Source organism: Morone saxatilis, unplaced genomic scaffold (assembly GCF_004916995.1).
Source record: "Morone saxatilis isolate NCDOM2014 unplaced genomic scaffold, NCSU_SB_2.0 Contig14, whole genome shotgun sequence".
Lineage (NCBI taxonomy): Eukaryota > Metazoa > Chordata > Actinopteri > Moronidae > Morone > Morone saxatilis.
The window spans coordinates 10,341,713-10,356,913 of record NW_023339696.1 but is presented as its reverse complement, the minus strand read 5'-3'; the positions used below and the strand labels follow the sequence as shown (position 1 = coordinate 10,356,913).

Here is a 15,201-nt window from a genome sequence, read left to right as displayed (position 1 = left end):
AAACACAACGATTCCTATATTTCAGGTGATTATACACTAATGAAAACATTTCTGCCAATAGATCCTCCTGAATGTTACACACTGGACCTTTAAGCTTTTCAGCTCCTAATTAGAACTGATGATTTCTCTTTGTCCGAGGGTTGTTGCATCATTGTGCCATCCTTTAACTGTGACATTTTGCTCATAATTCAGTCTTTTTATTAAGCAAAGGACATGAAGAGGATTATTACTCATTCTAACACAGTCACAATGTTTAAGCCTTTCGGTAACTTTATTATTTTTACACAAATACATTTGCCTCCATTGATCATAAACAAGTGACACAGTTGTGGCCTCTAATTTTCACTCACAGAAAGACTATACCTTGCAATGCCACACTCCTGTGAGGAAAATGGAGGTCTTCGTGGAAAGTTATGGCCATTAGTTGCAGCAAAGCATCAATAGACATTACTGAACCATTTATTCACTACAGCTCAATTTGGTGGTTTTGAAATATTATTGCCAAAGCACGCTGGTACACAAACGTATAATAATATAAAAAAGATTTAAGGAAAACTACTCTATGAGAGTAGTAAGTAAGTAAGTAAGTAAATGTTGACTTCCTCCTATGGCAACACGACAGGATACTCTTAGTTTTGTTGAGTCACAGTTGAAAAAGCACTTAACTCGATGTCCACCTCTCCTTCAGTACCACTTAACACTTTGGTGGCAGCAGGGGCACATCTGAAGGTTATGCAATACTGCCACGATCCATACTGTATCTGAACACATAAGGCCGCAGCTCCACTTAGTGGTGGCTCATGGGAGTTGCAAACCCATTATGATGGTTTCACAGGCTCATAATTTCACATTTGAAACTGATTGTAACAAGCGGGGGTGTTTTAGAATAGAAGTGTTTGCTCCTTCCGTCTCAAGTTAACACGTTCCCCCACCGCCTTCACCATTTGTGCAATCTCTCTTTTTTCTTCCTCTATTCTTCTCCCTCGTTCAATCACATTTTCTCCTCTCTTCCGCCCTTTCACCCTTCCGCTACACCTGCATAAAAGTTTTAAGTGTGCAGGAAGTATGATCAACCTGTCGGTGAGGCAGGAGCAGTGAAATTGCTCTGAAAGGAGCGAATAACTAGCCGACACTGCTTTTCTGTTCCTGTGTGAGTCAGACACAGGAAGAAATCACTGACCACACGGTGTGTCACTGACTGTGTGAGTCACATTCATCTTCATAGTTTGTTTGGTGTATAAGGGTAAAGCCAGAAGGAAGGAATGTGCTCATCATGTCATTTGTGCTCCCGTACTTTTAATTCCAACAGGACAAAAATCTCATTGTCAAACTCCCTAACCTCTTTGAACTATACCAACTAACAGGGGAAATCACAGCACATCATCCCGCAACATTTGTCAACCCCCGAAGTGCGTTATTGATTTAACTGTCCTCCTCACACATTGAACTGTTCCCTGATCCACAGATCTTTGGCAGCGAGCCCAGAGAAGAGGAAACAGAGGTGTGGTTCGTGGACATCGCCTATGATGAAATCCCCGAGCGCCACTACAAGGAGTCAGAGGTGAGGGGAGTCAAGTCGCTGACCTCAGGGCACACGCTTTCTAATTGTATGCGTGTACAGGAGCATAGAGTGAATGAATACACGCACACGTGGCAGAGATAGAGGAAGGCTGAAAAAAGAATGAGAGAACAGAGGGGTATGGAGATGAACAGGAGAACAAGGAGAAGAGGAGAGAAGTCAACAAAGGAGAAAAGAAGGCAAGGGACGGCGTGTGAGCAGATAAGCAGAATAGTGTGATATCTTTCTCGAGCAGCGCCAGCTCATTTTTGACCACCATCTGGCCATCTGCCTCCTCAAGAGTGATGGAAATGCACGTTTGTGTTTGGGGGGAGGTGATGGACATTAGCTGTGGTGATTTGACATTTGTATGCATGTGTGTGTGCCCGTCTTTGAGGGTGTGATGGCGATAAAAAACGGAGCTATTAATAATCAAGAGGGGCATTGATGTCACTGCAGTGGCGTTTTATTATAGACACACACACACACACACACACACACACACGTACGTACATGCCTCCCACTGGGCTTTATGGTCTTCTGCTTTTATCCACTCAGAGCTAAGAATAGCACAGAGATGCCGTACGGAGCTAAAAGAGGATGCCACGTGGCCGATGTAAAAAAAAATCATTGGATTTTAAAGACAGATGGGTTTTGGATACACTACAGTCACACCTGACAATGCAGCACATAGATCATCGCACATGAATGAACCACAGTCACCAGTGTGTTCTGACACCTACCAACAGCATCGAAGCAGTTACAGCGCGTGTGTTTGGTTGTTTCTTTTGACCACAGATGTTCTCATTCAAATAAAAGACAATGGTCACAGACGTACATGTTTCATACTCTTTCTAGGATCATTTCATAAACAAGAAGAAGAAGAAGAAACTTTCCGACACAGAAGGTGTTAAAGCTCTAAGTGCTTCACAAATAAAAGAAAAGGAAGACATATATTTATTAATCATTAATGGATATCAACAGAATAGTTCCACATTTTGGTAAATATGCCTATTCATTTTATTGCCAGGAGTTAGATGAGTAGATCAGTACCGTTCTCAGTGTCTGTGTATGAAGCTACAGCCAGCAGCCAGTTAGCTTAGCTTAATACAAACACTGGTAGCAGCCAGTAGCCTGGCTCTCTCCAAAGAAAACAAAATGTGCCTACAGCACCTCTAAAGCTCAATAACTAACATTTTATATCGTGTTTGTTTAATCCGTATCCGTATAAATACTGAAGTGTAAAAACAACATGTTGTGGTTTTAATGGGCTTTAGGTGCTGGACTGTTTCCTAGCTGGATGCAGACACTTCCTGGGGCCATTCTGAGAATAGCTCCTAACACTCCTAACATTTCTAGCAAGGAGTTCTAGCTCCAGAGGTGATTTATGAAAACTCTCAAGGCAACTCTGAGCAAGGAAGGGACAGAAACTTTTACCTCAGTGAGGAGGTTGACTCATTATTTTAAAAGGTGTGATTGGTTGCTGAAAATGCACTAGAATGGATAGTCTCTCTATTAAGACATGGTGTAATCATGAATACTTTTTTATGTAAGGATCATCTCTGTTGAATAAATTGTAAGCTATATAGTTTGGGCCTACTTATCCTACCCACATGCTGTTACATTTATTTGATTACATTTATTTACCATGCTGGTAATTTTAGTACTCAATGTCTTTGATATTACCGGTGCTCATGAATGCCTGAAGTGTGTCACAATATGAGATTGTTTGCATGATATTAAGGTAAAAATATTAATGGACACAGTGTCTTAAAATAAATATTTTAAAAAGTTTTTGGTAGCATTTCTCATCTTTTCCCTCTTCGTCTGCCAAGAAACTTTGTGACACCTTTTCAGACAAATGCAACAGGCCCCCGTTTCACCTCCACCGCAAGTGCTTTCCCAGCAGGGATCTAGAGTTGAGCATCACCCCCGCACACCGTCACAGTCGGCAGACAAATGAGCACTACAGCATAATTAGTCTATAGGGAGCAGTAATTAATGCACGTAAACTTTGAGATTAGGGACTCCCACTGTGCAGCCCGTCTGTGCTCTGCAGGAAGCTCGTAATGGATACAGGTGATTGTGCCTTATAGGCAGGGAGGAGGAAATGTGTACGTGTGTGTGTGAGAGAGAGATAAATGATGGAGGAGTTTTGGTATTTATTTTTTTGCAGACATGTTCATGATAATATTTTTCTCCTTATTTTTCTGGGTTCTCGTGCGCTTGTAGGACCTGCGGCATTTTAAGTCGAAGAAGACCAACCGAGGCAACCTGCAGGAAGGATGGATCAACAAGCAGGACCCCATCATGTGCTCCTACAAACTGGTCACAGTCAAGTTTGAAGTCTGGGGCCTGCAAACACGTGTGGAGCAGTTTGTACACAAGGTCAGGATTTAAAAAATGTTATATTAAGTTTTAGCCTCTCAGAAATACCCTCTCCCTACTCAGTCAAACTTTTTGACCTGCGTAGATCGGTGTCTGTGCCGGAGGCGTTTACTGCTCTGAAAACATGTGACACACAACCAGCTGGCCGTGAACTAAATCAGATGTTCCATTATCACCTTCGACGATATCTGCCCTGTTCATATCATACAGATTGCCTTGCACCACCTCCCTTTACCTTGGCTGCACAGTTTAAACTCCTATTTCCCAAATCCATTTCCTTCACGCGTAGGCCCACGGGTCCACAACAGCATGCCGCCTAGGGGCGACTGTCTGTCTTCTCCCCTTTGCCCGAGGCACACACACACACGACGACCCACACCACACACAACACACCACACACCACAGCACCACACACACACCACACACACACACACCACACACCACACACACACACACAGGCAGGGTTCATTACTCACATGGTAACACCAGGAGTGACTCATATTAATCACATTCCTCCGGGGGGGAACGGAAACATTTAGAACTTAAAAATGTTTCTATTGCCTTATGAGTTAACTGATTCTATACTTATGTCCCTCTTTACTTTTCTCTGCAATCTTTTCATTCCTTTTCTCTCTCTGTTTTTGTCATTCTGCTCAGGTGATTCGAGATGTCCTGCTTTTAGGACACAGACAGGCCTTTGCCTGGGTGGATGAGTGGATTGGTAAGTACCTTAGAGATGTCAGTGCTCATTAAACACAGGTTATTAGTTTAATGTGTAGAAACTGACTCATGGCAAGATTGCGGTTTCATAATGTGGCAAAGCCCTGATCATTTTTGTTGATCATTTATTTCTAAAAAGCACTACTGTTCACATTAAATTTGCTATTACCCCACAAATAACTGATTGGTTTATACAATACAGACTATGTGATCATAAGTGGTTTATCCATGTTTTTTCATTATTACCACTTCGTTTTGTACTTTACACAGTGCACACTATTCACTTCTTTTTGGCTTTAAACATTTATAAAGATGACAATCTCTGGATAGAGAACTCTACAATCTTCCGTGCTGTTATTTAGCATTATATCCAGGGTGTTGTCCTTCCAAAGGCAATACAGAGGTGACTGCAGGAGTTTTCTATACCTGCAGCAAACTGCGTCTTCACCTGCAACTTCAGACTTAGGTTTTTATATAATTACATTTTTTAACATGTTGCTGTCACACTGTTCATACTCTGAATCTGTGCATGTTGTTTTTGGTGTAGTAGCATTTTTTTGTATTTCATCACAGTGAAGCATCTTATGAATGATCCATTAATGTAGAGTTTTCCAGTTTCAACTCCACTTTCTTGATTCATTTCACATCTCCTATGAGCCATTTTTTGTTCAACCACTGCACTGCAGGCATAACAGATGTAACCATGTACTTAACTACAAGCACATGCACAAAAGCCAAGTGATGGGTATTGGTTTTGAACCACACAGTAGGAACCTTCTCTGATCTTCAGACTCACAAATGTTTGACGCTGTGCAGCTCTCTGTTTGAAGAATCCTGAGGCTTATGTCAGTTTTTATAAAGATATCAGAAAAATCAGGGTAAAATCAAAGAGTGAGTGTGGAGCAGGTACTACAAAGCTAACCACCACCGAAAGGTTATTTGCCTGTGATTTAGCACCAATGTGTCTGAAGAGACTATTTTTACTGGTCAATAAGACAGAAAATATTACTGTCTGTTTGGACTCATTAACTCATAAAGACAAGTAAATGAGCAAATCCAGGTGCTTGATTTAGTACTTCCCAACCTTTATTGTCTGATATACCCACAGTGTTCACAAATGAGCTCAAGTCCCCCTAATTATTACAGTACCACTCGTCATGTTCCAAAGTTCCTATGAATGGATTATAAACTGGATGTTCCCTTGTACTCATCATGTACACATAAAAGTGTATCTTGATACTGTTGAAACTGTCTAAACCACTGATTCTCAAACTGTGGTACGTGTACGACTGGTGGTACATGAGCTGCCTCTAGTGGCACACTGAGAAATGTCTGTCATATTTTCAAAAAAATTTAATAAATACAAAACATATAACACTCTCAAAATGCTACAAAATTTAAAATAGTGATATGTAATTTAAAATATGTTTTGTATTTCCTGTAATAATTTGTTTAAATGTCAGCCTGTGTGCATACATGTGTGATTAGTTATGAGTTGTTTATTCATACTTTTTTAGTTAACAATTTTAACTGTTTTTAAATATTTTAAGCTAACAATTTCAGATGTTAATTCATCACTACAATTACTATTCAACCATTTATCCTTTATTTTTAGCTACCTATAATGTTTCAATCACTTTTCTTTCTTGCTAACTAGTTTTAAAGCACATTGCAATGCATGTTGTTGTGTTACTGGTTATTGTAAATAATAATAATCAGTTGTAATCATACAACACAAATATAAAAAGCACCCCTGGTTGGGAATCACTGTTCGAGGACATCTTATGACCTGACTATGAATAGAAGAATAGACAATACACTGATAAATGTCCACACCGAACTATGTTGTGTCATATCATCACATTGCCATATTTCTATCACTGTCAATATTCCCTTTTTCTTACTTCACATGGAGGTGATTCAACAATAATTGGACTGTTTAATTAAGCGCCTTCTTCTCTAGAATTAAATTATGAACCAGCTTTGTCTCTATCTCAATGTGTAACGCCTCCATCCCAACAGACATGACCATGGAGGAAGTCAGAGAGTACGAGCGTGCCACACAAGAAGCCACTAACCTGAAGATTGGCTCCTTCCCCCCCGCCATCTCCATCTCAGACACCCCTCTGCCGTGCAGCACCCGCAGTGGCCCTAACAGCGCCCCGTCCACTCCCCTCTCCACAGAAGCCCCCGAGTTCCTGTCAGTGCCAAAGGAGCGTCCCAGGAAGAAGTCAGCTCCAGAGACCTTGACCCTGCCGGATCCGGGCCGCAGGGATTCAATCTTCAAGCTGCCCAGCTTTTTCTCCTGGAACTCCAGTCCGCAGCCAGAATGAGAGCGAGGCTGTGCCACTGGTGAACACCCTCAACCTGTGGATCAGTGGAGGATGCCTGCCCAGCACATCCCACAATGCCCCCTCAGCCAGCTGAAGTGAAGGAGACACTTTTCTCTGCCCTGGTGATCCAAGCCCCTTCAGCAGACCCGCCGGTGTTACAAGCCAAGCAGACAGCTCTCAGGCTGCCTTTACAGGTACAGACAGGCAGCCCCTGATCTCCACAGCAAAAAAGCCCTGCAAGGTTGATAGGTATAGTGCGTCCCATTGAGAGTCTCACAAACGCTGGAGGCTCCTCATTCTTTTCTCCTCCTCAGACAGCCAGCACCATGCATCAGACAGTACGGAGTCTAATTAGTCAGATTGAGTGTAGCGCACATTCCTGAATACGTTTTATCCCACAGAGAATCACCTTACTTTCATCCAAGCTCAGGGTGTGTTGAGATTCAGTCACTGCACATAAACTTTACATGTACAGAATTTGTTTTTATTTCTGTTTTACCTTTAAGCAGTCTTTGGTTTTGTTGTTGGGTCAGATTCTCATTGGCCACTGTATCAGTTGAGTATCATGTTTTCCACAGTCAGGTGTAAGGTGGTTGTGTATTCTTGTATATACTGTATGAACATTATTTATCCGGTAAAATGTCTACAAGTACTTCAAAAAGATTATCCTATCCAGTGATGACGCTGCTATGAAATTACTCTTGTGTATTTTTAAAGGACAGGACTCTCTATCTTCTTTAAGTGTTGGTTTATTATAGTGAGTTCTGTCACCCACTGGGTCTGTAAATGACTTCTGTAATTGCATGATTTTGACTCAAGAGGCTGTTTTTAAATATTTGTGAATTCAGTGTTCTCTCTGTTTTCTTTATCTTGGCCTCATACTTGATGTTGTGTTTCAACTGAGTTTTTATAGACTGGTTATGCGGTTTGCATGTTCTTTTTGCTGCTTTATTCATTTTAACTGTATTCATTTTTAAGTCATACTGTTAATGGGTTTTGTATCCAGTAAATTAAATGAAATCCTGTTGTATCCATAATTGTGTGAGGCATCTTTGTTAATACAATTTATTAGAATTGAATCAAACGTAGCCTCTCAAATGTTTTTTCTTCACACGCAAAACACATTTTTATGTTAATTAAAAGATTAGTTTGAAGGGCTATCAGACCTAAAATTCATAACTTGTTCTTTATGTTTATCTTGAATAAACACAGTAATCCAATTACTTTACATCAGTGTAATGCTGTAACACATTAAAGTAGTTTAGAACGGAAGCACCATCCCTACTGATGTACTCAAACATTTAAAACTTTTATTTTTGCACAAAAGAAGATAACGAAGTAACAAAGCTCAAACATACTCTAATACTCATAATGCACAATCATCAACAACAACTCACAGCAAGAAGAGAGAAGAGTGTACGAGGGTTCCTCTCAACATCAAAGGAGAACTTCCTAGCTTGACCAAGGCACTGGATTAATCTGGAGTTGATCCTAGGTGCTGTACAGTGGCTGCCAACTGCTCCTAGTACTTATGAGTGGTAACCTGCAGAGGACAAATGTCATTACACTTTTTTTCTATGATTGTATATGTGACAATAACATTGATCATATTATAAAGGGTGAGCCACACAATGCAACCGTTTCTCCAGTTCCAGGTCAATACTGGCAAATAGTCAGAATGAACTTTTACCTAATTTAAAGGTCCAGTGTGGAACATTTAGGAGGATCAATTGTCAGAAATGGAATATAATATTCATAGGTATGTCATTAGTGTATAATCACCTAAATACAGGAATCATGGGTTTTTTTTACCTTAGGATGAGCAGTTTACATCTACAGATGTTTATATCCTCTTCCGTGGAGTGTTGAACCGCCATGTTCCTACAGTAGCCCAGAGTAGACAAACCAAACACTGGCTCTAGATAGATCCATTTCCATTATTTGCATGTTTTGCAGCCACCGTAGTTTCTCCCTCGTGGTTGAATAGGGAGAGTGAAACAGGTGAGCTGCAATCTGAAACTACACTACTAGATGACACTAAAGCCTACATACCTTTAAAAAACATAGCAACATTAATCCATCTGCTGCTGTTAGTTATTCACAAACGTTCATGTAACTTCTTGTCAAAGCACGACACAGAACTCTTTATAAAAACTTTTATTCAAAAAATAATGACCTGAAAGTTGTAGCGTTGGCCAGACACATAGCACAACCACAGACACCTTTAAGAGTGTTACTCTTAATTAGCAGTGTATTTGGCCTATAGTCAACAGGATGCTGTTTTGCCCACCACAGTACATAATATAATAAATATTACACTCACATAAGTGTTGATGTTTTTGTCTATACACATACGACCACACAATCAACACAAGCACATTTTGCTTCTTCTCTCTTTTCAATTCAATTCAATTTAACAAAATGTGAGCCAACAATGGCAAGGTTATGACACGTTAAAAGTCAGAGTTTAAAATGTGCAAAGTTGTGTTTGAACATAAAATTATACAATGTAGTTTATCTTGTAAAAGCAAGCATCCATAATCCTTAGAAACCCAGACTAAAACCATTTTTTAAAAGTCCAATGCTTATACAAGAGGTGTGACGATAACACAAAAACAAATAATACGAGGTTATGTTTTCCCATCCTTACATGTAAACACAATAGAAAGCACCACCAAACATCGACCCGGTTGATAAATGTGTTAAGTGCAAGCAAAGAATGATGCATGAGTCTATTTCCAGTCTGTTCCAGTGTGGAGGTTGCGCCATCATCACTTTTTTGTTTCCTTCATTATCTTTCCTCTAAGTCTTTGGTGAGGCTGTTTGTTCTCCGTCCCTCCTTGAAGTTATGCATGGCGTTGAGGAAGAACTCATACCAAAAAAAGGTGAAGCCTGTTGACACAGCGGCTTTCAAAAGGCTGGGAGAGAGGCCTTTGAAGAAGCCTCGGACGCCCTCTTCTTTGGCTATTTGAACCATGCAGTCCAACAGGCCTCTATAATTCCGCACCTGCCCGGGAGAAACAGGAGATATATATATATAATACTTACACATTAAACCCAAAATATGTGCTCTTAAAGTGTGAACCGGGCTGTTGAGGAGCTCACCTGACCGAAGCGTGCTCTGGCTGCCTCAAAGCCCCCCACCTGCAGTCTCTTCTTGAAGAGGTCAAAGGGGTACGTGATTGCTTTGCTGATTATTCCAGCTCCGCTGCCACAGACCAGGCTGCTCAGGTTTCCTTGAAGGGAGACACGGGACTTCCAAATGTGAATAATTCATACATGTGCACGTAATGTGGTGTAATAAATTCCATGGGCGTAACAATGAGTTTGATCTCCACTGACCTCCAGACTTTCCAGCTGTGGGAGGTGGGGCGAACAGCTTTTTAAAGACGTTGTAGGTGAAGAACTGCAGCCCAGCGTACGGAAACACTGCCGTCAGTGTTGGAGCCAGGCCGCGGTAAAACGTCAGTACGCCCTCTGAACGGTACATCGTGGACACGGCATGTCGCAGGTTGCTGTACACCTGAGAGGACAGATGTAGCATACGAATACATAAAAATGATATCCCAGTTGTTCAGTACTTCCCATCAGTATATCATTGTATCATTAGAAACCATTGTGGATTTAATTACCAGGACCTGGACCTGCAGATAAGCTGCAGATAAGCTGATAAGGATTAACCAATTAAACCTGATTATTTTTTTAGGTTCTTGGTAAATTCGACACTTGCCCATTGTGACTCAGTGAGCTTCCTGCTTCTGTCGCTAGCAGTAGCGATAGTGTTTGCAACAGGTCTGATGGTGCTCACTGAAATTCCACAAAAAAAGGATTGAACAGCCTCTTGCGTGCACTGGGTCAGAGTCACAACAATCCTATTTTTTGTTTATGTGATAACATCTCCAGACAGCTGCAATCACATACAAAACATTTTATAACTCATGATACTGCCTACAGCAAGCAATGGAGAATATTTAAGACGTTTGTTAATGAAACTTTGTTGTTCTATGTTCTTATGCCTTTTTGAGTAAACTGAATTTAGTGCTTAAGACTTTTCAACACCAGATATCTTGCAATAAGCACGAAAGTGAATCCACATTTTGATGTTTATTCAAATTTGCAACAAAATGAAGCTTCTGAAGACAGAATGTTTCCTTAGATGGGTAAAATTTAAAACTGGGAGTGCTACAGGGGGCCATCTTCATCATTCTGATTTCAACTGAGGAGACATAGGAGATAGACAACCAACATTTTTATTGCCGTCAGTGGTTACTCATCTGTTTCTCCCCTACCACATCCATTTCTTTTAAAAAACTAAATTTAGGGGGGCTTTTATTGCCTTTAATTGATAATGACAGCTGAAGAGTGACAGAAAAGACGGAAGAGAGGGGGAACGACACGCAGCAAGGACACGGGCTGACAGATGTTTCTATACATCAACTCATAAAATCCATCGAAAAACTAGAAGAAAAACTATGAGTTGAATAAATTCTGTCCCATAAACTTTATACATTTCTATCTACTATCAAGAACTTTCTGACAGCTACAGTAGATCAGCAGTGGCATGTCCCACCTTTGGTTCTCCCTGAGCTGCAAAGCGTGTCCGCAGTGTGTCCAGAGGCTGGCAGACCACTGTAGCAGAGCAAGCAGCCAAACCGCCACACACAAAGTGAACTCCTGCTGTCTGGCTGTCATATGGCGTCATGTTGTGGACCATCTCAGTCAGAAACTCAAAACTGGCAAACTGTAAAGCACACATACACAATTAAGTAAATTCAGGTACGGTAGTTTTAAGACGTTTACTTTGTGTGAGCATGCAGTTCACAGGCTCTACCTGGACAGCCCCGAAGCAGATGGAGAGGAGCTGCGCAGGGATGTGACCCTTCCAGAAAGCAGAGAGTCCCTCCTCTGAATGAATGCAGCGGGACGCCTGAAATATTCCCCAGTACTTCCCCTCTGGCCTCTGTGAAGACACGCGCTCAATCTGCAGCTGTGGGGGAAAAGAGAAACTGATAAACGTACAGGAAGTTAACAGCATTAATGGCAAATTTACTGTTTTCCATCAGAGTTCAGTTGTTAAGAGAAAAGCATGGAAGCCAAATCAACAACGGATGATAAATGTGCTTTAAATCTACATTATTACTGAATAAAATGTAATAAACGGGTTTCAATATTGGAATATAAAGTATATTCTTACAGCGTGAAATGTGAAAATATTGAAAAATCATTACCATAAAAGGATTTAATTTAAATATCTACTAAATGAGCATGAATCCACAGCGAGCACACAGACGCATCATTACCTGGAATCTGATTTTAAGCACATCAAGGGGGCTGATGAGGGCTCGAGTGACCATCCCAGCGGCGGACCCAGCCAGGGCTGCCTCCTCTGGGCAGAGGGCAGCATCCTGAGCCCCGGGGTCATAGCCCACCATATCTCCACAGCCTTCAGATTCCTGTTAACACTGCGGACAGGAATTATGAATAATTTATGTTTTGTACATTTAAAATATAATTGCTAGAAAATATCTTTTTGGACGTATATGCAAAAGTATACGTTACACATATATGTATAGGTACATCTCACAAATCCAGCAGCCAAATATTTTGGTGCATGCTATGATGATTTATGCGTTATCAGTTTTGATGTGTGTGCCTATTTAAGTATTTATTTTGATTTCTTCATTATTATAGAGCAGTGCTGGACTCAGATCCTTTGTTTATGTAAAGATAGACATACTACAAAAGTAGTCCACTACAGGTAAAAGTCCTGCATTTAAAATCTTAAAAACAGTCCACAAGTATTTGCAACAAAATGAACTCATAATGCAGATTTGTCCCTTTTTAACCCCAAAATATAGTCAGAGTATCAATATCTAGACACACCTGTCGAGACTAATAATATAATATAGTATTATACAGTATTAATACTAACAACAGGCATTATGAGGACAAGAGTCACAACACGGAACCAGAGGACATGCAGTGGGACCTTGGGACTAGCTAAGCTAAGCTAAAAACAACAGAGCAGCTGTCCCAAAGGTCTGAAACAGAGACACACGTAGACGGACACTTACCTTATAGTAAGTCCTTCATAAATACACGTACAGCTGAACCAAACCCCGACAGCTACAGTCCAACATTAACATGACAAGAACTCGTACTGCACGCTACAAGAGATGCCTAATAGTACTTCCGGGTCCTCTCCCAAAGCAGAAAGTATCGCGGCGAGATGAATCCCTGCCTCACGCCCAACCCGCCGGAAATGACATAACCTCCGCGAACACGAATAGCCTTCGGGGTTGTTCGCGGAGTCTACGAGGTGACGACGAGCAGGGGTTTATCTTGCCGTGACACTTCATCTTTGAACGGCTGTGTGTCGAGTAACGTCTGCCGCCTCTAACCCGAGTGGTTTTTAACCAGCTTAGATGTAAAGAATTGACGTGAATTTAAGGTACATTTCCCGCACATTATTTTCTGAATGTAAGTAACTGATATAACCCGGCTTTTTTCCCCACCAACTCGATATTTAACGTTAACCCGTTCCCTCTCTTTTGGCGAGCGGCAATGCAAAAGGTGTGTTAAGGTATACAACTTAAAGCTAACTGGAGTTAATCGTTGAACGGTTTTCTGTACAGCTGAGCGGAGGCACACAAACAAACTAACTCACTTAACTCATTTAACTAACTCACTGTTAACTAGCTGTAATTCAACATTAGTTAGCGTTAGCCTTTAGTGTGTGTGTGTTGATTACAGGGCAGCAAAAACTGTGTTAAACGCCTCATTTGTCATCGTTAACCCAGCGATCAACTAAAACATAAGATATTTTCACTTTAGCAAGTCGTTACATGAGGACACGTGGCGGACATACTAGCATTAATGCCGCACTCATTAAAAGACTACTTTGTTGTGGGTGTTAAATCCTGTTGATTTGGGGTATCAGGTGACCTTTTGGTTGACCTGGGTTTGCCCGTGTAATCCCTCCTGTCCCCCAGTGAATGAGCTGTGGGCAGCAGCCCCAGTTTGATGACAGCACAGGATTTAGTGGTTATTGTTGTCGCACAAATTGCTCTGTGGTTCATCTGTATCTGTGTGATGGGGTTTTGTGCCCAGGCTTGAAGCAGAACCTCAGTTTGTGTTTGAAAAAAGCCTGTATTTCTCTCTTTTTTTAAAATCATCTGTATATTTTCACCACTTTTACATGCTAACTCCACAGTTTGGTATCGTCTATGATGGAAAACTCCACTGATGACTACAGGATCCAGTCTTTTGACCTGGACACACAGATGTTGCTGAAAACAGCCTTGAAAGGTCAGCATGCTATTGTTCTCTTATTACTGATTTATAGGAGTTTCAGCCTCCGTTTCAAACCCTGCTGCTGAAACTTAATTGATAATTGACTGTGTGAATCTCAAACAATCTTTCTTGTTTCTTTCAGACCCAAGTTCGGTGAACCTGGAGAAGGTATCCAATATCATCATGGATCAGTCTTTAAAGGACCAGGTGTTCAGCAAAGAGGCTGGACGCATCTGCTACACCATTGTGCAGGTCCATACTGTTTGCAGTTAGATGGGCTGGTTGTCCATCACCTTTTCACAGTAATTGTTGTCCATGTTAGTTTGTTTGATCAAGACACTGAACACCACTGAGGCAGAGGGATTTAAGAAACCAGAGCAGGACTTAAATATCTGATTGAGTCTCTTTAACCATATTAATCCTCTTACCTTATTAATGCCTAACTGGTAGTTTACACTCGAGCAACAGGAGGCTCTTAAGCCTGTTTACCTACACCACTGTGTTTCCTGACATGTTGTCCATACTCCACTTTCTGTCTGACGTCTCCCGGTCACCTCGTGCAGGCAGAGGCCAAGCAGAGCAATGGAATTGTCTTCAGGAGGAACTTGTTGAACCGGCTCCAGCAGGAGTTCAACGACCGCGAGGAGACGAGGCAGCGCTCGCTGCAGGAGTGGGTGTGCTACGTTACGTTCATCTGCAACATCTTCGACTACCTCAAAGTAAGTTTGTTTCCCATTAAGATATTTCAAACCTCGTCTTGTTATCACATTGTCTTAAAGGACCAGTGTGTAGAATTTAGTGGCATCTAGGGGTGAGATCGCAGATTGCAACCAACGGAAACCTCGTGACTTAAGTGCAAAGGCCCGCTCCCTCTGTAGATAAAAACGTCTCATTGTAAGATAACGAAAA

At 41.3% G+C, this 15,201-nt stretch overlaps 3 protein-coding genes across 5 annotated transcripts in view; 2 read left to right on the top strand and 1 right to left on the bottom strand.

Moving 5' to 3' along the window:
- Positions 1-8,036, top strand: part of pitpnc1a (phosphatidylinositol transfer protein cytoplasmic 1a) — a gene marked incomplete in the record, with an annotated part of 47,013 nt that extends 38,977 nt beyond the window's left edge. The window contains 4 exon segments of the mRNA XM_035655783.1: positions 1,466-1,561; positions 3,791-3,946; positions 4,604-4,667; positions 6,689-8,036. Of these exon segments, the coding sequence (XP_035511676.1) occupies positions 1,466-1,561; positions 3,791-3,946; positions 4,604-4,667; positions 6,689-6,999 (627 nt within the window).
- Positions 8,037-9,147: 1,111 nt separating this feature from the next.
- On the bottom strand, positions 9,148-13,205 carry slc25a19 (solute carrier family 25 member 19). Its single transcript, XM_035655163.1, has 7 exons — positions 13,074-13,205; positions 12,300-12,461; positions 11,831-11,986; positions 11,570-11,740; positions 10,342-10,522; positions 10,105-10,235; positions 9,148-10,006 (listed from the first exon to the last, which is right to left on the bottom strand). Exons 2-7 carry the CDS (start codon positions 12,429-12,431, stop codon positions 9,791-9,793), a joined length of 987 nt encoding a protein of 328 aa, XP_035511056.1. The 5' UTR covers positions 12,432-12,461; positions 13,074-13,205; the 3' UTR covers positions 9,148-9,790.
- Positions 13,206-13,309: 104 nt separating this feature from the next.
- The window catches only part of mif4gdb (MIF4G domain containing b), a 5,204-nt gene continuing 3,312 nt past the window's right edge, over positions 13,310-15,201 (top strand). Inside the window, exons 1-4 of one of the 3 annotated variants that reach the window (XM_035655165.1) lie at positions 13,310-13,450; positions 14,213-14,307; positions 14,435-14,544; positions 14,856-15,011. In XM_035655165.1, the coding sequence (XP_035511058.1) occupies positions 14,226-14,307; positions 14,435-14,544; positions 14,856-15,011 (348 nt within the window). In that variant the 5' untranslated portion in view covers positions 13,310-13,450; positions 14,213-14,225. The other 2 variants (XM_035655166.1, XM_035655167.1) reach the window with 2 other exon arrangements.

What these genes read in the sequence shown, in the direction of transcription:
- slc25a19 (XM_035655163.1), bottom strand. Translation starts at nt 12,431, where the DNA reads ATGGTGGGCTATGACCCCGGGGCTCAGGATGCTGCCCTCTGCCCAGAG. An exon ending in TCTGCTTCGGGGCTGTCCAG is followed by an intron (nt 11,741 to 11,830) that starts GTAGAGCCTGTG and finishes TGTGCTTTACAG; the next exon opens with TTTGCCAGTTTTGAGTTTCT. An exon ending in CACAGCTGGAAAGTCTGGAG is followed by an intron (nt 10,236 to 10,341) that starts GTCAGTGGAGAT and finishes TCTCCCTTCAAG; the next exon opens with GAAACCTGAGCAGCCTGGTC.